Source organism: Vanessa cardui, chromosome 8 (genome assembly GCF_905220365.1).
Source record: "Vanessa cardui chromosome 8, ilVanCard2.1, whole genome shotgun sequence".
Taxonomy (NCBI): Eukaryota; Metazoa; Arthropoda; class Insecta; order Lepidoptera; family Nymphalidae; genus Vanessa; species Vanessa cardui.
Window position 1 is genome coordinate 6,470,040 of NC_061130.1, and position 25,273 is coordinate 6,495,312.

At 31.0% G+C, this 25,273-nt stretch overlaps 2 protein-coding genes across 5 annotated transcripts; one reads left to right on the forward strand and one right to left on the reverse strand.

Moving 5' to 3' along the window:
* The first annotated feature begins 154 nt into the window (after positions 1–154).
* On the forward strand, positions 155–3,739 carry LOC124531637 (endothelial lipase-like). Its single transcript, XM_047106100.1, has 5 exons — positions 155–292; positions 367–547; positions 1,434–1,834; positions 2,135–2,338; positions 3,297–3,739. The coding sequence occupies exons 1-5, from the start codon at positions 247–249 to the stop codon at positions 3,518–3,520; spliced, it is 1,056 nt and encodes a 351-aa protein (XP_046962056.1). The 5' UTR covers positions 155–246; the 3' UTR covers positions 3,521–3,739.
* On the reverse strand, positions 3,660–24,964 carry LOC124531636 (hrp65 protein-like). Of its 4 annotated transcripts, XR_006966596.1 has the most exons (15): positions 24,803–24,963; positions 24,554–24,729; positions 23,681–24,019; positions 23,516–23,563; positions 23,237–23,437; positions 22,933–23,154; positions 22,544–22,845; positions 22,361–22,469; positions 22,126–22,280; positions 21,398–21,620; positions 21,247–21,312; positions 5,224–5,265; positions 5,012–5,069; positions 3,972–4,659; positions 3,660–3,694 (listed from the first exon to the last, which is right to left on the reverse strand). XR_006966596.1 is itself a non-coding variant. In XM_047106097.1 (12 exons), the coding sequence occupies exons 2-12, from the start codon at positions 24,725–24,727 to the stop codon at positions 17,991–17,993; spliced, it is 1,965 nt and encodes a 654-aa protein (XP_046962053.1). In that variant the 5' UTR covers positions 24,728–24,729; positions 24,803–24,963; the 3' UTR covers positions 16,038–17,990. The 4 variants fall into 4 exon arrangements, 3 of the variants coding, with proteins under 3 accessions (XP_046962053.1, XP_046962055.1, XP_046962054.1); XM_047106097.1 differs by lacking the exons at positions 3,660–3,694; positions 3,972–4,659; positions 5,012–5,069; positions 5,224–5,265 and adding an exon at positions 16,038–18,116; XM_047106099.1 differs by lacking the exons at positions 3,660–3,694; positions 3,972–4,659; positions 5,012–5,069; positions 5,224–5,265; positions 23,516–23,563 and adding an exon at positions 16,038–18,116 and having other exon boundaries at positions 24,803–24,964.
* Positions 24,965–25,273: the final 309 nt, after the last annotated feature.

Sequence of the window (25,273 nt, forward strand, 5' to 3'; positions counted from 1 at the left end):
ACAGCCACTTTTTATTGAGCCTTGTTTGTATCTTCTATTTTCTGCTACGTAGGGCTTGTATACCTGGTATGTATTATATATCAGTTTACAAATGCAACACTTAACTGTTAAAGGATGTCACTTTATGATAAGAACATGAAATATTTGAATAAATTAAATTTTCATACAAATGAAGAAAATTAGACTTTCAGACGTTAGAATTCATCACCAGTTCTTTTCAAACATTTCTAAAAGACGATATAGAAAATGCGGTTTAGCAAGAACGTGGTATTACGTAGTATTTGTTACTTCGGTAGGCTGTTTAAATTATTTAACTTTCATTTCTATTTGACAATTTCACCTCCTAACGTGTGTTTTATATTTAAGTTTTCATTCTATCATATTCGACTATAACATGGACCTCGGATAGTCAGGGAAGAGCTTATGGCGACGAATGGTTGTACTTTGTGAGTGACAACGGAACTACTCATGTAATGAATTTCTCATCGATTCCAAATGATACGCAAGATATGCATTTCGGAGACGCTTATTTCTATTTATATACCAGGTAGATGTATCACAAAGGTATCAAATAATTTTCAGCCATCGAAAGGCTAAAAAGTACTAGGTAGTTTAATGATCCATTAAAATATTTCTATTATCTATAAGTATATGTATGTATATTACTTACTATTATGGACAGTAAGCTCGCACGATACTTGCAATCCAGGTATTAGTGGGATTAGCCCCGCAAAATATATGCAAGATCCCGGTATACATGAATCGCATTCCCAACTTACTATCTACATATATAAACGTATTGCAACAATTTTTTTGGAAGATTAGATGTCCATGGAAATGCAATATCTCAGTGATTCGTCCTTCATAAATAATATAAATACAATTTTCACATTTAATATGCATTTGTACGAGTAATCAATAGTTTTTATTTCTTGAGATTACAGCATGCGTACCTACATGGACGCAAAAAAATTAGTGAATCTATAAATACGTAACACTATGTATTATAATTCAAATAGAATAAATTAGTCCAGTATAATTTATAATGTTGTCTTAAATTTTCGCGATTATTACACATTTAAATAAAACTAATTATAACGGATGAATCGCGTATATTAATTATTTTTAAACATCCCGACGTTTCGAGCACTTTGCAGTGTTCGTGTGAGTCTTCCGTTATAATTAGTTTTATTTAAACCAGTATAATTTCATAAACAAGAAAACATGCACATCATACTTTTATATTACCTACTGGGTAAATATAAGTAGCAAATTTAATCCCACGTTTGCTGATTTTCGGCATTGAACTGTTATTTTACTCATTTACTTATATATATACTTTCATATATTATATAATATAAGAAAGTATTAATATATAATATTTATTATATGTATTTAATATATAATACTTTTGTGTTTATTAATTATTCCAGAAATAACATTGATAAGCCAGAAAATTTAAGAATACCAGAAAATAATATGTCGATTGAAAGTTTCAATTTTAATAAATCTAACGATATAAAAGTGATAACTCACGGGTGGTTGTCTGGGGAAAACTCGAAATGGATACAGAAGGTCAAGAATTCTCTTTTGAGAGAGTACGATTTAAATGTAATTACGGTTGACTGGAGCGAATTATCGAAAAATATTATTTACCCCTATGCGGCGTTCAGTACACGCTATGTAGGGAAGCGCGTTGCGAAGTTACTCGATGCTCTAATTGAAACATACGGTATTGGAGGAAAAAACATTCACTTAGTTGGACACAGTTTAGGCGCGCAAATAATGGGTTATGCGGGAATGTTTGCAATAGAAAAAATACATCGTATCACAGGTAAGATTGTCTAACAGGATGATAGACTTATTTGATTTAATTTAAGAATATAATTTACCATAAAAATTATTAAGTCACTGCATGTAATGTCAAATGTGTAATTCGAATTTTGTACTTGAATGAATTTTTACATAACTTCTCAATGACTCAGAAAATTGTAATTTTGTATGCAGTACAGGATTCATGAAAAAGTACGAAATTGATAAACACCACAGTATATTAAAAATGTTATATATTTTTCTCAAGGTAGCTAGTCCATCTTTTACAACAACGCGAGTATTAAAACAATTATTTCTTTAGGACTGGACCCTGCGCGCCCTCTTTTTGAAATACCAGAAATTTCTCTAGATTGTCGTCTTGATAAAAGCGATGCTGATTTTGTCGATATATTGCACACTTGTGGAGGAATTTTCGGGTATAAGGGAAGTTATGGTCACGCAGACTTTTTTCCTAACAATGGACAGCCAATACAACCTGGATGTAGCGGTATTCGTCAAGTAGCCGGTGAGCTACTTAAAGCTTTGTTACACAAAAAAAAAAAAAATACATATCTACCTATTGTATAATAATGTAATTATAATTTATAATAGTAATTTAATTTTAGTAATGTATGTTGAGTTGGTGTTGGTACCGTGTTTTGTTTATCGTGTCGTAAAATAATTACTGATTATTGAACAGATGAAAAATACTAATGTTAAAAAACTAGCGTGCAATCTTGGCTCTGAAATCGTTCAGGAGAACATGTTTTGCAAAAAATGAAAACAATTCCATATAATTATAACCTAATAAAAATCTTACTATCGTCTTAAACGACGGGACTTTGGCTGCCGATAATATTTTTGAATAGTCAAGTTAGTTCGAAATAGGATAGAACGAAAAACTGGTGTATGATATTATCAATAGACTTTTCATATTATTTTAATAGTGAGGTAATTTTATGTTATTGAATTTATATTACCATGAAACACAGGCTTAGATTTTGGATATGTTTATTTTCTAATTTAATGTATTTAAGGCGACAGTCTATTCTAAACATAACTGGAACAATGTAGGGAGTCATTATGATAAAGCAAAATTAAAGTGGATATCGGAATATTTTTGTATTTTATATAAAGATATACTAGTCGAGAACTTTTAGTAGTGCACAATATAGCTGTAGTCAAAGGTTAATTTTATTTATTCTTAGATTGAAATAGACTTAATAACGTATAGATAGGCACCCTAATTGTAATTACTGACTTATATTGATCAAATATAAACAATAGTAGTTTTTCTCGGTTACTTAAAGCACCAAATTAAATTGAAGAGATTTTAAAGAAAGTAGTGTGTCTTCATTTTTGTTTCGAGATTTTATCTATCATTCAACAAGCTTTCTTAGAGGATAATAGATCATCTAATATATCCTTACTATTATGTAACTTAACATCAATTTTATGTAAATTAGAACAATTTCAATTTACAGAATCGTGCAGTCATGGCCGATCACACGAATATTTTGAAGAATCTATAGAATATAAATATGATACTGGCTTTATTTCCTTTCCTTGTGAGAGCTGGAAAAAATTTGATGTCGGCGAGTGCAAAGAGGATCCAACTAGTATGGGATACAACGCTAATGTCAAGAGAATAGGCAATTACTATCTTCGTACTCGAAACGAATCGAAATTCGCCATCGGTAATGAATAGTGAGAGGAAACAGAGTGGGTAAATGAAAAAGATTTTTTCAAAAGATAATTTTTATTCTTGCATAAACTTTTTGTAGTTTATATTCATAAATATTGTACATACAACTATAGATATTGAATATTTAAAAAAATGACCTGTATAAAAGTCAAAGTTATTTATTCATCATCTTTTAATCTGAAACAAACAAAAAACGAGTTAATAAAGTTCATAAATAATGAAGCCCTTTTTCATTGCATTAGCTTTTCAGATAAGACAAAGACACATCATTATGTATAAGATGGGAAAAGAAGACAAAAACTGGTAAATCATCATGTTATTTATAGCAATACATTTTTTATTGTTAATTATTATATTTAAATGTATTAATTTTTTTTAACAGTTTACGATAAATGCCTGTTTGTTCATATAATGTATATATAAAAACAAATACAATTAGCTAATTACAACTCACCTTTTAAATGAAGTAGACATCTTGAATAAATTTGCTTATGGATCTGTAATTACAAATAGTAAAGAATAATCTTGATAATTACAATGCAATGCAATGCAAGTATATTATTAAACATTTATCGGATAATTATTGAAAATTACAGAATAGCTATAATTATAAATACTTTGACATATGCATCTTGATAATAATATGTATGTGATATAAGTTTACAATACGCGAGAGAAATGAAAATATCTCAACATATTTTTATTTTACATCAAAATTTTACAAAAAGAACTGTTTATTTTAAAAATAGTGCTATCCTCAAGTAACTCTATTCATATTTTTTTGAGTTAAAGGATCCTCTATATAATAATAATAATTCATAGAGTTGTTTCTATTAAACTATAAATTATTGAATACAGAATGCTCAACGTATTAGGAGGCGTTGCACTATATACAGTATTACTACCTATAAAGTTTACATAATATGTTCCACTAACAGATCCATTTATATTTTAATCGAAGAAATTTCGGTTTTTATTAAATAAGGAATTAATTCTTTTTATCAATTTGTAATTGAAGCTATGTTTTTAAAATTCTTTATATTCTCAGAATCATCTACTTGTATAGAAATTATGTAGCTGTTCATAATTTATTGAAAGCTGTTTTGAAGATGACACTGACGACGGTGTTGGGCGCCCAGTCTCTGGAAATAAAAAATAAACTTGATTCGTACGTGCACCTAAAATAATTTGTGTGTGCAAACGTATTTTTCCTATGGGAGATTATGATGATACTTTTTTATATAATTTATTTAAAAAAAAAGGTATTTCTACGTGTAGGAATAAATTTATATATATTCCTAAAATGTAATAAATTTATTTTACAAATTACACAACGCAATTTAATCTCCAATATCAGATCATAATTGTTTTTATGCATCATTATGCATCAGTCGGGAAAAGAAGACAAAAAAATTAACTCATCATATAATTTGACATAATATAATAAATATTAATTTAAATTTATTTATTATATGACTGTTTTTAAAAGTATACCTTAAAACGGCGATTCAGCAGCAACCAATTTCGGCACGACTCTCATTTTCTAGGCCCTCTGGGAAAAAAATTATTAATATTAAAATATTTCTTCACTTAGCTTGTTACATTAGCTATCAAGTTATCACTGAGTATTTAGATCTTAAAAGAGTTAAATCCTTATGTCTTAACACATCAAAGAAAAAATAATGGATAAAAAGATTATTTCTTACCTTCATTATTATAGGAACCCACATCTAGCTATATACTGACACCTGTAAAAACAAGTTGAGTATTAGTAATTATAAAATATATGTTGTTGTATTTGAAAATTAGCTTATTACTAGTTAAGTATAAATATATGTATATCATTTGACATTTTGGTGACTAGTCCAAAAATATATTTATCTTTTTTAAAAAAGGGAATATAATAAATTAAGTCACTTAAATTAACAGTGATTTTAAAATATACATAAGACTTAGCTAGACCTTTTTGAGAAGAGAATATTTTTAAAATTTTGGTAAACTAATTAAAAGTTATCACAAGAAAATCAATATTTATAACTGTTTTTATATTTCACTATTTATCTGATTTTCTTTGAACGTGATAAAACTTGGTAAATTACTATTTTATACTTCTGATGAAGCCTACTATTAGACAGATAATACCGTAAATGTTGGAATCTTTAATTAGCGCTTTGTTTTTAGAATTTGAATATTTTCTATAAAAAAATGTGGACACGTTTTAGAAAAAAAAAAGAGTGATGGGATGCAACTTCGTCGAAAGTAAATTCGAAAAGAAGCAACAACGTCTCGTTCGTTTCGCTGTGTGTTTGTCATCGCGATAACACGAGCGTGTTTAAGTGATTATGTGTTTTTCTAAAAGTTTCATCGTTCTGGGAATGGAACTCAACAATTTCACATGTCAAAATACACAAGCCAGTATGTAAACTTTCACTGAAAGGAATTTGAAATTATATTTTTATTGTACGATTCAATGTTACAAAGGTATAATATGTATTGTAGAGAGGTATATAGAACGGTTTTTAAATTTATCATACAATCCGTGTTACATGCCATATTTATTACGGATTTGCTCGCAATAAGGGAGAAAGGCCCCGGGGGGCAACCGAAAGCCTCCCGTCCAAATTAGTAACCGATAATAAAAGGCTTAAATTTAAGTGCAAATTAAGTGGCTTTTAAACATAAAGTAAATATTTTTTTTAAAGTTGTTATAAGAATATTTTTATATTCAAAACTTTTTAACGTTCTACATAAGCACATACACAACTTAGAAGAGATTACTATACTTTTTTTTTGTATTGGGTATAAATTTTATATTTTAAATAATCGAACACAGTACTTCTTATTTCGCTTCATATTGTATATTATACTTACCGAAATATTCTCTTTTAATATAAATAAAATAATTATCGATTGGTTTGTTTGTTTTGAGTACTTTTTAAAACGCAAGTTCATCGGTATATTATATTAAACACTGGCGGTGTTTAAAGTAAATCGTATCATGTAATTTATAAAAATGATGGATTAGTTCGCGCAGCAACGAAGTGTTTATGGTCAGAGAAATAAATTTGTTAGTTTATAGCATATACAAATTGTAATTTGAGCAGTTGATGTACTTTTTTTTTAATTTAAATTTATCTAACGCACATTATGTAAAAAAAAAAAACCTTACTCTTTAGTTTTTCTTGAACTCTCTATGTTGAAAATATACATAGAATTATCAGAATGAAAGAGTATATATTTTATGAAGATAAATGGTATGTTCAATATAAAAAAAATTTAGAATTTACTTTTTGGTAAATGCGGATATTTCGATGTAACTTAAGACAGCAGCTGAATTAATTATGAGCTTCCGCCAAAATAACGAGACAAATAACAAAATGGAGTAATAAACTCACATCTGTAAGATACAAGATATGTAAAGCAAGTATATAAAATTAAGGTAGGTCGTCTATTTGCTAGATGTCTAACGTTGAAACGTTCAACTCTCATGTTTAAACATTTTATAACAATGGTATATAAACATATATATATTTTAGATACATTATGTATAAATGTGCTCGTATGTAATGTTTATTTACATTCAGATGAATATCTGGATTCAAATTTAGCTCAATGAGACAATCTTAAAAATATTTTATACAACGCTATAAGCCCTATATCTTAAAGATGTTGCAGAAATTAAAAAATAAGATATTCAATAAGAAAATCTTACGTGATCATCTCAACTTACCATACTTTCAATATAATAAAGACGAGTCTTCAATGAAGAGAGTAAGATTAATGTTTCTCAATAAGTCAATCCGACGATTTTCTTAATGTTACTGACTCTTCCTTCAGCATCTTCGGTCATCAAGAGATATAAGGCTGCTGTGTTACGTAGTAATAAAATTAAAATATAAGTGAGGAAGTAGGTTGAAACCACGGGATGAGTGCAGTACAATGCATTTTGGGTTCACCAAATAGAGAAGAATCATTTCCAAGAAAGGGTATTAAAAAAAATAACAAAAATACGGGAATGAGGGAGCAACATTTACTAAAAAATATTATTTTATCTGAATTTTTTTTACATGTCAGCTGAGAGACTAGAAAATCGAAAATTATTCTCGGAAACTACATGGTTGGTCAGAAAATCGATTTTATTTCAAATTTGACAAGAAAAATTTTAAAACTGAACAACTAGCATATAGATAAGTTGTATTTTTTATAAAAAAAAAGAAATTTGCACTCAGGATTATAAAAATACATGCATTTACCGATTTTGATAAACTAAGCACTCACCACCATGTATTTTAAAATCGATTGGAAAATAATAAATTGTGCAGGCTAAATGACATTTATATATGTTTGAGTTTGTAGTACTGGAGACTTTTAAACACGGTGATATGAATGATGTTTTCTGTCTTCGAAAACAAATATTCCCATTAAATGAACAAAGGGTAAAAGTAATATGTAACAAAATAACTTTAGTAGAAAATTGACTCCAACAGATGAATAATTATATTCATCAATTACCGCTACAATATATTCTGATTTCTGAAGCTAACAATATTTTGGTTTACGTTGACAAAGTATGTCAACATAGACCAAAATATTGTTAGCTTTTTATAAAATTGTTTTCTTTTATTTTGAGACATCCTTGTAATAATATTTTCATATCGCTGTTACTGATTACTTCGTGTCCGAAAATACACTCGTGTGAAGGTAATTTATGGAACTACAATCAGATCTTATGGTTTGAATACATAATTTTGCTTGGGTTCATTAGTTAAGCTAATCTGAATGTTAAGCAAATTGTCTCCTAGTATTAGTTATTATATAATATATCTAGCACTTACGACGAGCCTAGTAAATTGAATTAACTTCTCTAGGCTAGATTTGTAAACTTTATGTATTATTCTGCGAGGATATGAACTACGAATTGACTAGTTAACAGCATATTTTTAATAATTATATCGAGTCTTTTACTCAATGGCTATACTAGCCTGTCTTACATTTGCATAAAAGAATCATAAGCGTAACAATAGTGTTATAGATGGACTTATACTCTTGGACAAACAAAGCAGTGCATCAACACTATCATTATAAATATATATAACCACGATTGTCGGCCTTGCCCGTGGACGTTAATACGTAAGATTGACCGTATGTACATCAATAGGTTGCAGTGTGGCAATTATTAGTTAGATTTGAAACCATCTGTGAACTTATAGACTATATTTGAGGAAAAATTACAACAAAAACATAATATTTAACTGATTACAAATAAAGAGTGCAAAAAAAAAGAATATCTACATTTTATACAAACATGTAATAAAAATGAACTTTTGTTCTGAAGGTCTAAATGTAGGTATTGTCAAAAGGTTATTAAGGTTAGGTTCAACATTCTATATTGCACGATTTTTAGTAACACAAATAGGTGGAGATATGAAGTTACTGTATGTAACTAAGATTAAGAGATAGAAAATATAAGCGCGTACATTATATATTATTAGTCCAAATATTTTATTAATTTTGTATTAACTCAAGTTTTAGACATGCAATAAAAAATCGCTTCAACTGTGGCCTGAGGTTCCGGATAAGTAGATTCCATAAATTAGCAATTTTGCGAATAATTGTTTTTATTTGCGAACTCCATTGCGAAATCATGTATTTTATTTAATGATTGAATCTTAAAGTTTAGTATCATTGCTACAACAATGAAATATGTAATGAATATTCAATCACAGATTACATTTTATGTTCAAATTTCGTCTGATTTTTAAGTTTCATATGCCCTGAATGCAACCGTAGAGTTTTATTAAGCTCTCATCGTTCATTGATGATCTTAAAGTTTAAATCTGTTGGAACTCATATTAATTACTGTAGTCAGAATTTATTAACGTTTCATCTAATTTAATTCTAACTTTTAGTGTATTAACGCTATATTGCTTGTTTTATATTAGGTAATTATATATTAGTAATTTGTTCATTTCAGCTTGATTTTGAGGCCGTTGTTTCAATTGAATAATAATAATGTAGGAGTACACACAATTAATGTAAATTATCGTGAAATATACTAGTCTATATTCAGCGACACCACCTGAAATTGTTCAAAAACATTTCAAATTAGCTAAAATAAATATGTTTTATAAAATATACTTAGCTGTTACTTGAAAATTACAAATACTGAGTAATAATTTATATCATTATACATACAATTTATAGTAATTTGTTAATATTTTTAGGATGAATTAAAACTTTGTATAGGCTTCAGATATACTTCAGATCCGATAGTGCTCCAAACTACCAGTAATAAAATTTTGTCATAACATATTAGGCTATTTGACAATGCGAAAAATTACTTTACTATTACTATTTAATATATATATATATATATATATATATACCTCGAAAAGTAAATGTTATTTGATATTTATAAAGTATAATACAAGTGTACGTAATATATTAGCAAACAAAACGTTACCTCAATGTTTTTTAACAACTTGAAACTGGAGTTTGGAACACAATTTTATTACTTTGTATAAAATGTTGTTATTTTAACCTTTAAGTACTAACGTGGGTGTCTCACAGATGGTGAAAAAACAAATATGAGCTTTATTTCGGCGCCCTTTAAAGTTACCCCCGCGCCCTTCCGTGTAACTTCGGGATCGAACGCGACGATTGATCAATCGAGCCAGATTAGTCTATATGTTATCAATAAGTCGAGTACAAAATTCCAAAGAAAGTTGAACTAAAACCAACCAATCGTAAAGAAATGAAAGCTTTCTTGGGTCACTGTTTTTAAATCAAATTACGAAACTACTATATGCATTTTTGCTACTGATAGTTCCGGGTTATGTGCGATAAGCCACCAGAACCTCAAATAACTGCTCCTGAAGATGCAGAAGTATCGAGAAAGACGTGCAAAATTTGTCCATCAAGACTCAAAAGACGTACTAAGTACAGCTGCATTGAACGTCGCAAGCAAACGCAAACATTATGCGTGGAATGTGCAGGCAATAAGTATTTTTTTTTTATAATATATTTTATTGATTAGAAATGCAATGACTACTTAAACAATACAAGAATCAAGACTGATTTTTAATTATAAGAAATTTGCCAAAAAAGAGTTCAAATTAGCTTTTTGCTTAGTATCTAATAAATGTTTATCTCATATGTAAATGTTGTTTTTTTAAATTTCCTTAGTAAATGAATGATGAACGGATCATACTTCAAAGAAATAATGTGAATTTTAGTAAATATTAAGAACCCATTTCAGTTATTTAAATAACCGTCTGATAGACGTCGGTCATCATTTATGATCTGACTAAACCACCTTAGTACTTAAAGGTTAAGTATGATAAAAAAAAAAATTTACTTTTATAAACTTTGATGACGTTCGAAAATAACGAAAATATTTTATCAGTACATGCAAAGTTACGATCTACTAGTTTGTTTTCGAGTCTTCGTAATATCATCATCCATCCTGCATTGTGACCTTGATGATGGAAATATTGCTGAAATCCAAAATGTTACTAAAGTAACATTAACACACTTACAAAATAATTAAACCTTATTAACTATCATGGTAGTAGTATGGTAGTCAAAAGAAAGTGCCATAAATGCGCACTAATTTAATTACGTATTTAGGCACCAAACAACTGTGTTGTGATAATTTATAGAAGTCGATGAAGGAATACTTCGTTAAAAATTAATTTATTATAATGAAAGTTATTCATAATTGGAACTTCAGTCTCGTTTTTTGGTTATTTACGTCAAGGCTGTTATTTTTTTCTTCAATTTTCTAAGAAGTTTGTATGTTTGGCAATGATAAACATACTGATCATATGTGTATAGAATCACTATACGTAAATATATCAAGAACATGGAGAATAACAAAAACTAAGTTTTGAAATCAACGGTAAGGATTAAATGAAAATTATTGTTATTTTTTATTGTTTGTTTACAATCAGGAAAATTGTACATGTAATAATAAAAAAAAAATTCTACATCCTTTAAACAACATAATCAGACCATAGATGTCCAAAATGCCATCATTGAATATTAGTGTGAGTCTAATGTCGCCATTGTTGTCCACCTAAATAACTTACAAAAATAAATGTATAAACAGTGACACTGACAGTCAAATAAATCTTAACATCTAATTAAATGTTAAGATTTGTGTTTGATTTGTGTTCAATTGAACACATACATAATTTGGGCGGAGCTATATGTCTCGTAGGCTGTCGTCATTTAACGGAAGCAGCAAGTTGTGATTAGTCAGAATTTATCTCGCAATTTGTCAACTTGATGTAATAAAGAAATCGCGGTCGGATATTTCACGATCGTTTTATACGGTGAGACATACATTTTTATAATAAAAAAAAGTTAAAAAATGCTTAAATTAAATGTTATATATATTATAGCAATTAATTCCATTTTATGTATTAATATTTGAACATTTTTAAAAAGTTTAATATAAATTAAATAAGTAAATGAACATAAATTTATATTAGGAATAATATTAAAAGTATCGATCAAATAATTACATCAAGCATAACTACAAAAAAATCGTTAAATTACGCTAAAAATATGTTATCTTTCTGTATATTAATTATGATTGTCATATTTTTACAAACATAAATACGGTTCGCCTCGTTTCATGAATTACAGGCAATGTCCCGATATATGTGAGCCAAACAGGAAGATTTTGAGTTGCAAGCACACAGCCTCTAAAATTTATTAAAAGCATGCATTTATTTGTTAATTTGTTGTTAACTTACTAATAAAATGTGAAAGATTAAATTGGAGATAATATTATTTGAAATCAGCTTATACTCTCCACTTGTTTAATAAACTACTACTATTACAAAGTAATATCTTTTGTTAAAATTAATCCAAATTCATAAAACTATATTTTTTGCAAATTATTTCCGCTGCAATATATAGGTGTTTTAAATAAATAATGCATACATACCATCCTCATCTAAGCGTAATAAGCATTTGTAGATTTTTCGATGTCCTCAGTAACTTAGGTAGGTCATGGGTGCTCCGTAGTCATTTGTGTATACTTTTACGAAATTATTTAATATACCTACATCGATGCTAGTGATTTTTCACATATTTGTTATCTTTATATTTTTGAATGTGGTATGTACTTAGGCATTAACGAACGACATTGTTACTACCGATGGTTATGACACTGCAACTGCTATCAGCCTGCCATTTTCATAAAAGTTCGTATGCAGGCTTTGGAGTCCTGAGGTAGACCGAAGGGAGCATCGTTCTATGGCCGGGCGGCACACAGAGGCCCCAAAATGATACACAAAACAGGCGAAAACTCCAATGGGTGTCGTACGAGTCATATAAAGCGATAGAGGCAAGATATCATCATTCTAATCGACCAAGACTATGACTATGAAGTCAATATAGTCGGGATCTAAAGGACCACAAAAGTCAGTCTCGCGTGGCTGTGATATTTGGACGTGCTGCCACGGACGAGCGTTATCAACGCTTATATTTATAAAACGACTTCCTAATCACAAGTCAAACATAATTTTCAACAATACAATGGCATCGGCGTTCGTATGTGAAAGCTCTTGTTGCTTATAAGCTGGCTGTCACGGAAGTGCAAGATGAACGTTACTCTCATCGGATAGAGGCTTGAATTTAGCATAGAAACACAAAAGGCAAAGCTGCAGTCCTGCAATAACCTCTTATTTTTATTGGTACACCGCTCACTAGCTGTCCGTCAACGATAGATCATCGCCTTGCACAGCACCAATTTGCGGTGACAATTATAGACGTTATTATTGTGATCTTTAAAGATGCATTTGTGTAGTTAACGCTATTTTAATGAGCCAAATTACCAGTCGATATTGCTTTCTTAAGTGTAATTTTATAGTCACAAATTATAAAACCAAAACCATATATGATCTTGCGAAACATTACAGTGTAGCTACAGAAGCAAATTCGAAACGAAGCGCGTTTCACACTACCAGGAATTACTCTTTTTTCGTATTAAATTTTGTTTATTCACACATTTACATTTTACATATATTATAATAATAACCTGTGCGTGGCCAACCATCCTTAAATGTAAAAAAAGTGATGAAATACTTGGTTAATGTAAGACAGTGTTTGACATCTATTTTCGGGCATTTTTGTAGTATGTGCGATGTAGAACCAATTGAGTTACTCAGAAAACATGATTCACCTGTCTGAAGGCGCCACGTGTTTTGTGCTTGTATGTTTATTAAGATATCTTATAATATTGATTTTAATCAATATATTATATCGTTTACCAATTGAGTGGACCCATCTTATTGTACACTTTGAACCCTTTTAAACATAATACAAAATTGCATAAATTACCAATCCAAATTGTATACTGTAAATGGATAGGTAGTCCAAAGTTTATTTATCAATCTAAAGATCGAAAACACTCAAAGATATTGTAAATATTTGTTAGCTTTGAAGTAAAAAACTACTTACAAACCAAATTTACAAAAAAAAAATTGCAATTTGCCTAAATCTCCTAATTTTCTCCTAAATCTCCTAAAGAGTCGATCACAGCGTCAAATGAAAGGACTACGTAAAATCGTTGCTCTCTGTCCATCGGAGAAACGTCTATGATGCAAATTATTATTCTACCTTAAATTAGTACATTTTTCATGAAATAAATTAAGCAAATATACAAATACAACATCTGCAAAAGCTCTTTGTACGTAAGTAAGCAGGAAGTGAGAATAATTAAAATATCTAACTTCTGTTGATAAAATTTACATAATTTTGTTAACTATAACCTGAACTTGGCTGACACGCTACCGCATGTCTAGATTCTAACGATTCTTAAATCGGAAAAAAAATAAAATTAAACCGAAGTGAATTGATAACGACAAAAAGAAAAAGCAGTCAGGAAGCTGTGCGGGGAGCAGGGAGCATGTGCAAAGGAGAGTGAAAGATAATATTTTGATGTCTCACTACTTACACATATTACGTGGCTTTATTAAAACTTATCCAATCAACTAAGGGATAGAGCCAAACAAGTTCTACTGTATTGTGTACACAACAAACTGTTTTATTTGTTGTATTATCTTCATATTAACTTAAACCTTATTTCCGTTATGGCAATAACTTCGCAGGCCTTCAAAATATGGAATTCTGAAAGCCGTAACTTATTAACTTTAATTTGTAATTGTGATACATTGATATATCTTACCTCTTAGGAAGGCAAGTGTTTTTTTAGGCTACTAGTAACTAGCTATATAACAAAATCAATCAAATAACAGCCTAGCTCTTTCACTAAGCACTGCCGTTCACATTCATGAAGACATTCAGACAATACATCTTTCATATAGAATACGGTAATATACCTTAAGACTTTCCCGAAAATGGACGTAGTCGAACTAAGTATGTTTAAAGTTTAAGTTATAAAAATAATTAACATATTATCAATCTGTTGTAACTAAACTAATTTATAGTAATATTTTCAGGAGTCTAAAGCAAATTATTCTATTCTATGAAAGGAAACCCGTTCAGTAAAACGGCTGCTAGCTATGGACAGTTCACCTCACATAATTTGATATTGTGTGGTTCTATCGTTTATGTGTTTACGAATCAAGTCAACACGTTAACGTTAAAGAAAACTGCAATATTGGAAATATTTGAACACCACATTGAAGTAATTATTTTGGCCAGGCAAGGAAAATCCACCCATATTTTTTTGATTTTTATGGCATCAATTCTTCTGCTAAAACTATGATTTATAAGTGGCGTTGTCTATTTAAACAAGTTCGAAAATATATTACTGAAAACAACATGTAAACTGGTTTAGATGGTCAATCGACATAGTTTTCAGGCCACTTAAGAAATCTTTAATAATATTTCATAATAGCATAACATAAGCCAACATAAGACAATGCTCTAATGATTGTGACATATAAAGCTTGACTTAACGATTTGATGCATCAACGCTCATTTTTGAGCTATTTCGTAAAGCAATCCCAACACGATAAAGTATGGATTTATCACGTAAATTTAGAACGAGAATCCATGCATAGCAAACAAGGTGTTCCATCGCCCGAACATCCGAAAAAAGGTATAATGTATAAAAAAAAAAATAGGATATAATTCATATATATAATTCATTCTTTTGTTATTTATGTAGCAAATTGAGACACGATGGTGGTTCTCTCGAGTATACATTACATTTTATGGTATATTGTTTGGAAATTAATAGAATAACAAAAAAACGCGAAATGTATCGTTGCGACAGGTTTGCACCAAAATATAGCAAAGTTTGCTACATTTTGGCGAGAATCGGTGTCTGACGTATTATCGTAGCGTTTCAACACGAAATTGATCACATGACTATATTATATATCAGTTAAGTATTAAAAAAGTATTTACTTTATCTGTCTGTGGTTAGCGAACTTACTGTAGTCAATTTATTATAAACAAAAATATTTTCGTTTATATAGTAAGTTTAAGACATAACTTAACGAAAACACAGGAAGCAAAAACAAAAATTAGAAAGTCAATAGTTTTTACTAAAATTGTTTATTTATTTAGCATAACTTAGAAACATTACAAGGTTAATTTTATGATCCTACTAATAAACTAAATTCTGTTATATATAAGAAATATAAACTAAGACTCGCACTTTTATTGCATTATCTTTTGACAGATAAGCATTCTAACACACAACATTCTATCATTATACAATTTACCTAAAGTGACAGAGATGACTATGACCAACGCTTGCAATTTTGTTCAAAACAATGAAATATTTTACTGAATCAGATTGTTACTGACTCGTATAAAAGTTGCTCTACTTTGGGTGAAGCATTTTTATATATTGTTTTAGCAAAGTCGTCTTGGCAGATCCATTGATTTGTTAATTCGATTACCGCGATCTATAAGCCTATTAATATATATAATAATATAATTTAAACACATCACTCATCACATTAACTACTATAGGTGTAATGTTTGAATTGCAAAAAACATTAATGGAACGGAATGCGATTGATAGACTCAACAAGGAAACACGGAAACTCCGTTTTATGTGTATTTTATATCATTTTGAATATTTATGTATTAACTTATTGTTTTGTCTATTTTTAATATTCATTTAAGTTAGTGAAATCGGTAATTGCTAGGTTGGATTTAAAGATATATTATAAGCTTTATTCGCTCTAGTTCAGCTTGTGTATACTCTTTATCAAAATATGTTATACACGTCGCAATTACTGTCAACTCATGACACGATCATCGCCACACATTAAAATATAAAGCGTTTGCAAAACTATCGATAGTCTTGTGCTATAACGACAGCAAAGAGACGAGAATAGAATCGTTGCAATAAGAAACAGTACAATTTGAGAAAGAAAAAAATGAAATAGTATCGCGGTCTATGACGAGTATGTATGGTTCCGAAAATATGAACGCGTTATGCATAAATATTTAAAAATCGACATAATAAGACACTGAGTAAATATAAGTTTTCTTAATTTATATTTTTTTAGCGCTTGGCAACACTATCGATAATTTTACTTTTGTCATGTAATACTAATAAATACTTAAAATATGCAATTCATTTATAATATTCAATTAGGTGGTTTTTCTAGTAACCGCTGCTTAATAAGCGATTAATGGCGGAACAGAAAACCAAGATTATAGTCTAAGTTTTTAATCTAATTTAGGAAATAAAATAAGCTTTCTTGCAATTACTTTAGCAATGGCTGATTTAAATTTTAGACTTTTTTGATAGGTGATATTCACTTTTTACTGAGTGATCACAAATAGGGGTACGACACTGGAGTAAAAATATGTTTAACTTATTTTTTGTGATCTTTTTCCAATAATAATAATTATATGCATAATTGGTGGTTACTAACATTGCAGTTTGAAATATAATTATCTGACGTGAATAGTTTTTATGTGTTATCAGAGCAGACAGGCAGTCGCGCAAGAAATTCAATTTTTAATTACAAGAACGACACGACATTTATAATTTGAATGTTCGACTCCTCCTGTGCATCATATAAGTCTTAAACTACATCCTTATATTAAATAATGTACTATGAAATATGTCTTAGAAAAATTGAGTGCACAGGCCCATATACAAAACATTTTACAGTATCATAATTATGCTCTAGTTCTCCATCAGAGGTTCTCCGTTGGTAAAGAATTTGTTAATTCTAAATCTTACAATTAATACAATGTGATATTTTAAAAATTAAGTTTTTAAAAGTGTCTCATTCACGGACAGTGCATCTTATTGATTGTAGCCCTTGATCAATTCAAATAGGGTATTGACATTTTAACCGTAGCTAATACAAACTAGACGTATTCAGTACATAAGTCGTCGCTACTAGATATGAACATCATTTCCCTATATTGTCACAATCAAAAGTAAAAAAGTATCTAGAAGAGCGGATATCCCATATCAAAGCCGGGCTAAGAACCGCAACAAGCGTAGAGCGTGAACTTAAAAGCGTCGACGTTTATTAGGATAATCATCCATTTGGCGCGATGTATCCCAACCACCCCGGTTCTGCGGCATGTCGTCATAACCTCCACGTGGCATGTCGAACTGCTCTCTGAAGCCTCCATCCTAAAGTAAGCAATCATAAAAACTGGCCAATATTTCTTGTTTACAGAACAGAATCCTTTACGTTTAAGGAAACGATATATCGCGTCATCTTAAAGCGACGGATACACTACCACACTCCAAGAATCACACTAGTATAATTATCTACCAAGAAAAATAATTTATAAATAATTTTATTTGCGTGCAAAATAGGACTCGAACCGAAGACAATTAATAGATAGATTAATTGTGCAACCACTGTTTTAAGTCAAACCGACGCTGTTTTGTCAAATCGGAAGAATTAATAAAATATTTTTATATTTATATGCACGTAATGCAAATATTATAATAGCAAATATATCGAGTCACAATTCTAAGAATGTCTGTTTGCAAATTTTTGTCAACGATTCTACAATAAAACAATGCCAAATGTAATATTAACCTAACGAATATAACGACAAATTCGCAGGCTTTACTACAACTTATTGAATCTGTATTAGGCACCGTTTGTGATATTAAATCGTTGGTAGGAGGACTGCAGCATTAGAACATTGCAGCGTGACTTTATTATTATTTTAATTTGACAAGCGGTTATTTTGGTATTACAAACAGACACTCCGATTTCCTTATATGTACAGAATAGATAAAATATGCCTTGCAGATAAATTCGTTTTGTCATAGAGCTGATTAACTGGTCACCCGTTTTAACAATAGTGATATTACTAGTTAGTACTAGTACTAGTATATGAAAAATAGTCGTCTTATGCTACTGGTGATATTATTGTTGTTCCATTGTTGTTTTTTGCCCTTTGACAAAGTAATCATAGTAAAAACACATTTTCTAACCAGTCTTTTGTCGTTTTTATCATGAGATGGATGTATAAGAGAACACCGTCCTTTTCTTATTTCACGATTAATGTGTCATATGTAACGGTCACACATAAACTAGTATAATGTATCTCATACAATTTTTACGAAAATAACTGTAATTATCGGTCAAAAATCAAAATTCCGTGACCATATTTTTACATGCATTACCTTAGTAGTTTTGTTACGAGTCTTTTGTTAGAATTTAATATGTTGGTAATTTCTGTAAATACCATGAAATAAACATATGCTAATTACATGTTAATTTCATGGTTTCGTTAATGAATTGAAGATATTTTTAGGTAGTAAAATCATTTGACTTTCGAAGTAAAGGAAAATACCAGTAAATATCGATAGAAAAGGTTTACAAATGTCTTATTAATCAAAATTAAAACTAAACTTCTAAATACCTTTAAAAGAACAAGAACCATAATGAAAATATTCCGGTTCGTTTGTTGTAAGGATGAGCCAAATATATTATGTACAAATAAAACACCGTATTAATGCTTAAAAACGTTCTACAATATATACAAAACGATTATAATACTGTAACGACTAGTACCTTAATGCATAATCTTTTGATATAGTTATCTCCGCAGTAAATACTACGCTAGATGTGACAACACTAAACTATTTATTATACCTCTTTGAAGCCGGTTGAAAATCCGTGGCAAATGGTAATGGCGTTTTCCATACCCCTAATTTTTAAGGTCTTACATGAGACCTCTTTACTACCAGATTATTTTATCGTGATTTACAGTATTGTGAATAAAATAAAGGGAGTTTGGATAGATACTGGCATTGTCATTTACATTTTTCTTTTAAGATTACTGAAAACAGGTGTTTTTTAAAATAATTTTATTTTAATTGCCAGACGTATAAGTTTTGTAACATATGAATAAAAAAGGGATCAGTAGTGTCTAGATAAGTGGGCACATCGTTGTAACAAATAATGTTTGATTTAAGAAATAAATTATCTGTTTTATTTGGTATATAACTAACTAACTGACATGACTTAGTATTTTTTAAACGTTGAAAAAGAGTAACTACTGAGTTTTTTGCCGGTTCTTCTCGTTAGAATCTACTTTCCGAACCGGTGGTAGCTTCACTTAATTGAAAAATGACGATTCAAAAGTGCTTGTAAACGCCTACTTGAATAAAGTTCATTTTGATTGATTGATAGACTGATTCAAGTATGGCATGTACCTATTACATAAATGACAACTCATAACAGAAGACGCTAAGGACATGTGTTAAAGAAAAATCATTAGTTTAATTTGTACACACAGTCGTTGAAGTCAGTTTTTCGTATCAGCAGACATTAATATATTTTAGTGAGTTTTATTATTTAATACATCATTTATAATAACGAAGCTGCAGTCAATATATGAGACATGTGGTGACTGTGTATTTTAGGAAAACGACATAAGCCACCCATTTTTTTAAATTTTTAGAATATTTTCAAGCAACGAATTGTGTGCTGTGTTTACTTTCATATTTAAAGTTGCCTATTAGCGTACTATGTAATTTATCAAAGAACAAATAACGCAATGGAGAATAAAATTAATATTTTCAGTCAATAACGGCATGAGTATCAAATTGGTTATAATAATAAGTAGTAAACAAGACTCGAAGGCCTTCATTGCATTTAACGAACATAAAAAATAAAGAAGATAGACTCAATGGGCTTATATAATCTCTTAAGCAAATAATTGCGACTACAAAGGAGTCAAAGTAGTCATCATATTCCTAATATTTATCTTATTTCTCTTAGTTATCTTATTCTTATTAGTTACTAGGAATCAAAAGTTTAACGTGTTGCTGAGTGAGTGCAGGAACTATTATAGGTTCATCTGACATTGTAGGTAAAACCAATTGTTAACCTATTGTTGATATTGTATTAAATCAAACAAGCGCAGCATTTCGATTTCTTTTTTCGAAAATAAAGGTGACTCAACCAGTAATGCCAGATCTTGTAAATGGATCATATATTTGGCTAACCTAATTATAGTATTTCTTATTGCGCCAACGGAGCTTTGTCCATTTTTGCTTTTTATACATCGTAAACGCACTACTAGATTCAGTGGGCGGATAGGGCCACGCAAATAGTTAATTGCTGCATATTTTTAAAACATGTTCAATGTTTCAGACAGTCCCGTCTTGGAAAATAATCTAGGAGTCCTACTACACTTAAGCATAATCATTCTATTAATGTTAACAAATTATATCGTCCCCATCGAGACAATATACACATTCAAATCTATCTCAAAAATAACATCGTACTCACCATAGGCTGCTGATGATCGAACATGCCCTGCTCCTGACGATCCAGCATCGAGTTGAGTCTCTGGGCCTGCAAGCAATTTTCGTAATGAGTATCAGTCAGCACAGGAGTCGTCAGGGGGTTAGGGCGCGCGGGGCGGGGCGGGGGCGCTGACCTGCACGAAGAGCGTGTTCTCCTGCTGGCGGCGGCGCAGCTCGTCGTCCTGCTGGCGCATGCGCTGCGACAGCTCCTCCTCGTGGCGCAGGCGCTGCTGGCGCTCGGCCTCGCGGCGCTCGTCGGCGGCGCGCTCGGCCATCTCCCAGCTGCGCTTCTGGCGCTCGCGGTCCTGCTCGCGCTGGCGCAGCTGCTCGCGCAGCAGCTCCGTCTCGTGCTCGTACCTGCGCACGCGCACGCGTACACGGTTAGCGATCCGCTTCGATAATTCATACTTTTGTCTTGCATTCAATTTATTATTTAGTATATGCTATGTTAAGTTCTAACTTATGTAAGTTGCGAAGGAACAATAAGTTTAACTTGGTGGTAGGGCTTTGTGCAAGCCCGTCTGGGTAGGTACCACCCACTCATCAGTTATTCTACCGCCAAATAACAGTACTCAGTATTGTTGTGTTCCAGTTTGAAGGGTGAGTGAGCCAGTGTAACTACAGGCACAAGGGACATAAAATCTTAGTTCCCAAGGTTGGTGGCACATTGACGATGTAAGGATTAGTTTTATTATATATTATATTTCTTACAGCGTCATTGTCTATGGGTGATGGTGACCAGTTACCATCAGGTGGCCCATACGCTCGTCCGCCAACCTATTCCATAAAAAAAACTGACATTTATGAATCACTTGTATTTTATTGCTGATGACTACCTCGCCAGTTATTAAAAAACACTCACTTGGCATATTCCATCTGAGCCTCGAGTTTCTCCTCCTCGGCAGCGAGCTCCTTCTTGAGCGCCTCCTCCTTTTGCCGATGCAGCTCGTGCAATTGCTTCCATCTTGTTCCATACTCATGTTCAAAGCTGCCGGGCTCGGAGAATCGTGGCCCCATCTAAAATAGCATAATGTTTGACATAACATACCTGTGATTTATGCTTTAAATTTAATGTATTTTAAATTTGGGCTACGAACCTCTCTGGCGCGCATGAATTCTGGATGTTTTCTAGGTATGTTCTTTTCAGGGTAGCCATCAAATTCATCCGGTTCCTCTAAACTTTCAACAATGACTGGACGAAGTGACCTTAAATAATTATAAAAATTAATTATCTATTATATTTAAAAGATAACATAATTAATAACAGGTAGGTAACATACGATGTTAAGAAAAAGCATCTCTCATTGCAGTTTCGAATAGCGGCTAGAGCACTGGGTTTTCTTGCAAATTCAACAATGCCTTCACCTAATGTTTTTCCTCTCTCATCAACTTTGACATATGATCTTTCAATTTTACCGAAAATCTCAAAAGCGCGGTATAGTAACTCATTTGACACAAAAGGCGGCAAGTTCTTCACGCGAACAGCACTGTTGTGAGGTGCAAATCTAACTCTTAGATTTCTACCATTTCTCATCTTGCCATCTAATTCACGTTTGGCCTTCTCGGCATTTACTCTATAATCCTAAAATCATGAGAAATCATTTATAAAAATGTATGTCTGAAGCAGGTTTTCAGAAGTATGCAAAGTAGAACAGTAAATAAAACATACCATTTTAATAAAACCAAAGTTTTTTTCCTTATTTATAAATAGTTCAGCAGCCTCTCCAAACTGACTAAACAAATTCTGAATCTCTTCTTCAGTCACATCATTTGTTAGATTTCCAATATACAAACGGCTTCTACCATTGAACTTAACTTCAGTTTGTTCAAGTGGCGGCAAATCAATCAATGGGCCCATAAGGTCCTTTAACTTATTTGCTAACATTTGCTCCTAAAATGATAAAATATTGAATGTTAATATATAAACATTTTTTTTACTATATAATAACATCTTTTGGCAAATATGACTGTACCTCTCTCTGCACAGGTTTTCCTCCTTCTTGTTGAGGACCACGATTGGGATTTCTTTGTTGATTACGTGGAGGTCCTTGCCCAGGGCCACCAGGTTTCTGGTTAAAGCCCTTTGGTCCGAAATTACCACCTTGTTTCATGCCAGGTCCACCTTGACCCCATGTACCACCAGGTTTATTTCCTCCAAAGTTTCCATTGACATTCTAAAAAAAAAAACCATAAAAATATGTTAACAAAACATTTTAAGTTTATTTTTAGAGGCATGTCAAAAATATATTTACATTGGAATTCGGTTCTGGTCTTGTGTCCATCAATCTAGGAAGAGGAGCCTACAACAAGTGACAATAATTAATAAAAAAAAAGTATTAAAATTCTATAAATGATGATACCAAAACCAATGATGATTGAAATCATTTAAGCTGGTATGTATTCTTTATATTAGTTACCTTTTGGAATGAACCTTGATTGTTCTGATTCTGATGTTTTTGTTCATTAGGCATTGATTTGTCAACATTGTCCTGAGAATCTGGTTTTGGTTGGCCTTGGTTCGGCTGTTGTTGTTGTGGCTGTTGCTGATTTTGTTGATTTTGTGGTTGAGGTTTTTGATGTTGTTGTTGGGGCTTTTGTGTCTGAGGTGACTGCTTCTGCTGCGGCTGTTGCTGCTGTTGAGGTTGCTGAGCGGGTATTTCTTTATCTTTCTGAATAGACTGAGCTTGTTGGTTTTGGGGTTGTTGTTGCGGCGCTTGTTGCGGTGGTTTGTCATTCTGTTGCACTGGCTTAGGCATCTATGTAAAAAAAAACAAACAACATAGTAAGCAAATTAAAAACCCATGTACATGTTGTAATATTCAAATAGTCTATTATAATGTTAAAACTGAATGTTAACCCAGCTATACAGCTTGAATTCATATTGTACTATTTAAAAAACAAATTCTTTCCTTTTTTAGTAGGTAACAATAGTCGCTTGTTTAGGATAAATATAATGTGCAAAATAATAGTCATTTAAAAAAAATCTGTCTTTGCTATAAAATATTTGTAGTTTATTAAAACGGTACAAAAAATTATCTTATATTTTACGATTTAGTTAGTAGTTTTTTGCCGAACCATTTATAAAATAACACGTTCATTTAATTAGTAGCGACATACATAACTGTAAACTTAACATTTCACCCGACTCATAAAAACAAGATGGCGGTTATGCTAACATAAATGAAAAACAGTGTATCATCAGAGAAAACATTTTAGAGAAATTAATAACCATCGTTAACTTGCAGTACCGTACTAAACAATTATAACATTAATGATTGCAAAGTACTAACCTCATTGTTAGGACGTTGACCTCCTTGATGATTTGGCCCTCCTCTTTGATTATGCTCGAATCGAGAGTTACGAAAGCCTCCTCTATTATTTCCACGTCTACCTCCTTGACGCTGGGGCTGCGGAGGCCCACCATAACCTCTATTTCCATATTGATTCATTGCTTGCATTTGCATTGCTAAAAATTACCGATCGGTGAAAGTAGAGGAATAAAAGTATTTGCCGTTAAGAATTATAAAAATAGCAATTACCTTAACAATAAATAGTAAATTGAAGTAATGGTTCTTAGATTCACTGAATATAAGTAGTTTTTGTAGTTATAGATTAATTTTAAAATATTTTCTGCAAATATATTGCGACGAACAAGCAGTGACGCTGCTGGTTGTCACAAAATGGCGTTGAAAGATGGCGTCGATAATCCATAGTAGACCGGATATCAAATTTAGGATATGGGTATAGCCAACATTCAGAAAACGTAATATATTTAATTCATAAATATTATATACTGGTAACACAAAACGAAATATTTTGTTATTTTACATCTTTACTTTTATTATAAAAGGAATAATGGTATCTACTATTCTTTTATTGGCGATATTTATTTATATTGATAACTAATTATTCATTGAAGATACAGAGCATACACAATTAATAGAAACTTTCCATGTTAAGCAATTTGTTTATTGCGGGCTGCCAGGGTAAGATTAAATCGTATCGTATTT

Excerpts from the sequence above, each read along its gene's own strand:
- LOC124531637 (XM_047106100.1), top strand. The coding sequence starts at position 247 with ATGCGGTTTAGCAAGAACGTGGTATTACGTAGTATTTGTTACTTCG. Across the intron at positions 548-1,433 it reads TATTTCTATTTATATACCAG|AAATAACATTGATAAGCCAG; the intron begins GTAGATGTATCA and ends TAATTATTCCAG. Across the intron at positions 2,339-3,296 it reads CGGTATTCGTCAAGTAGCCG|AATCGTGCAGTCATGGCCGA; the intron begins GTGAGCTACTTA and ends TTCAATTTACAG.
- LOC124531636 (XM_047106097.1), bottom strand. The coding sequence starts at position 24,727 with ATGCAAATGCAAGCAATGAATCAATATGGAAATAGAGGTTATGGTGGG. Across the intron at positions 23,564-23,680 it reads ATCAAGGTTCATTCCAAAAG|GCTCCTCTTCCTAGATTGAT; the intron begins GTAACTAATATA and ends CACTTGTTGTAG. Across the intron at positions 22,846-22,932 it reads ACTTTGGTTTTATTAAAATG|GATTATAGAGTAAATGCCGA; the intron begins GTATGTTTTATT and ends TCATGATTTTAG.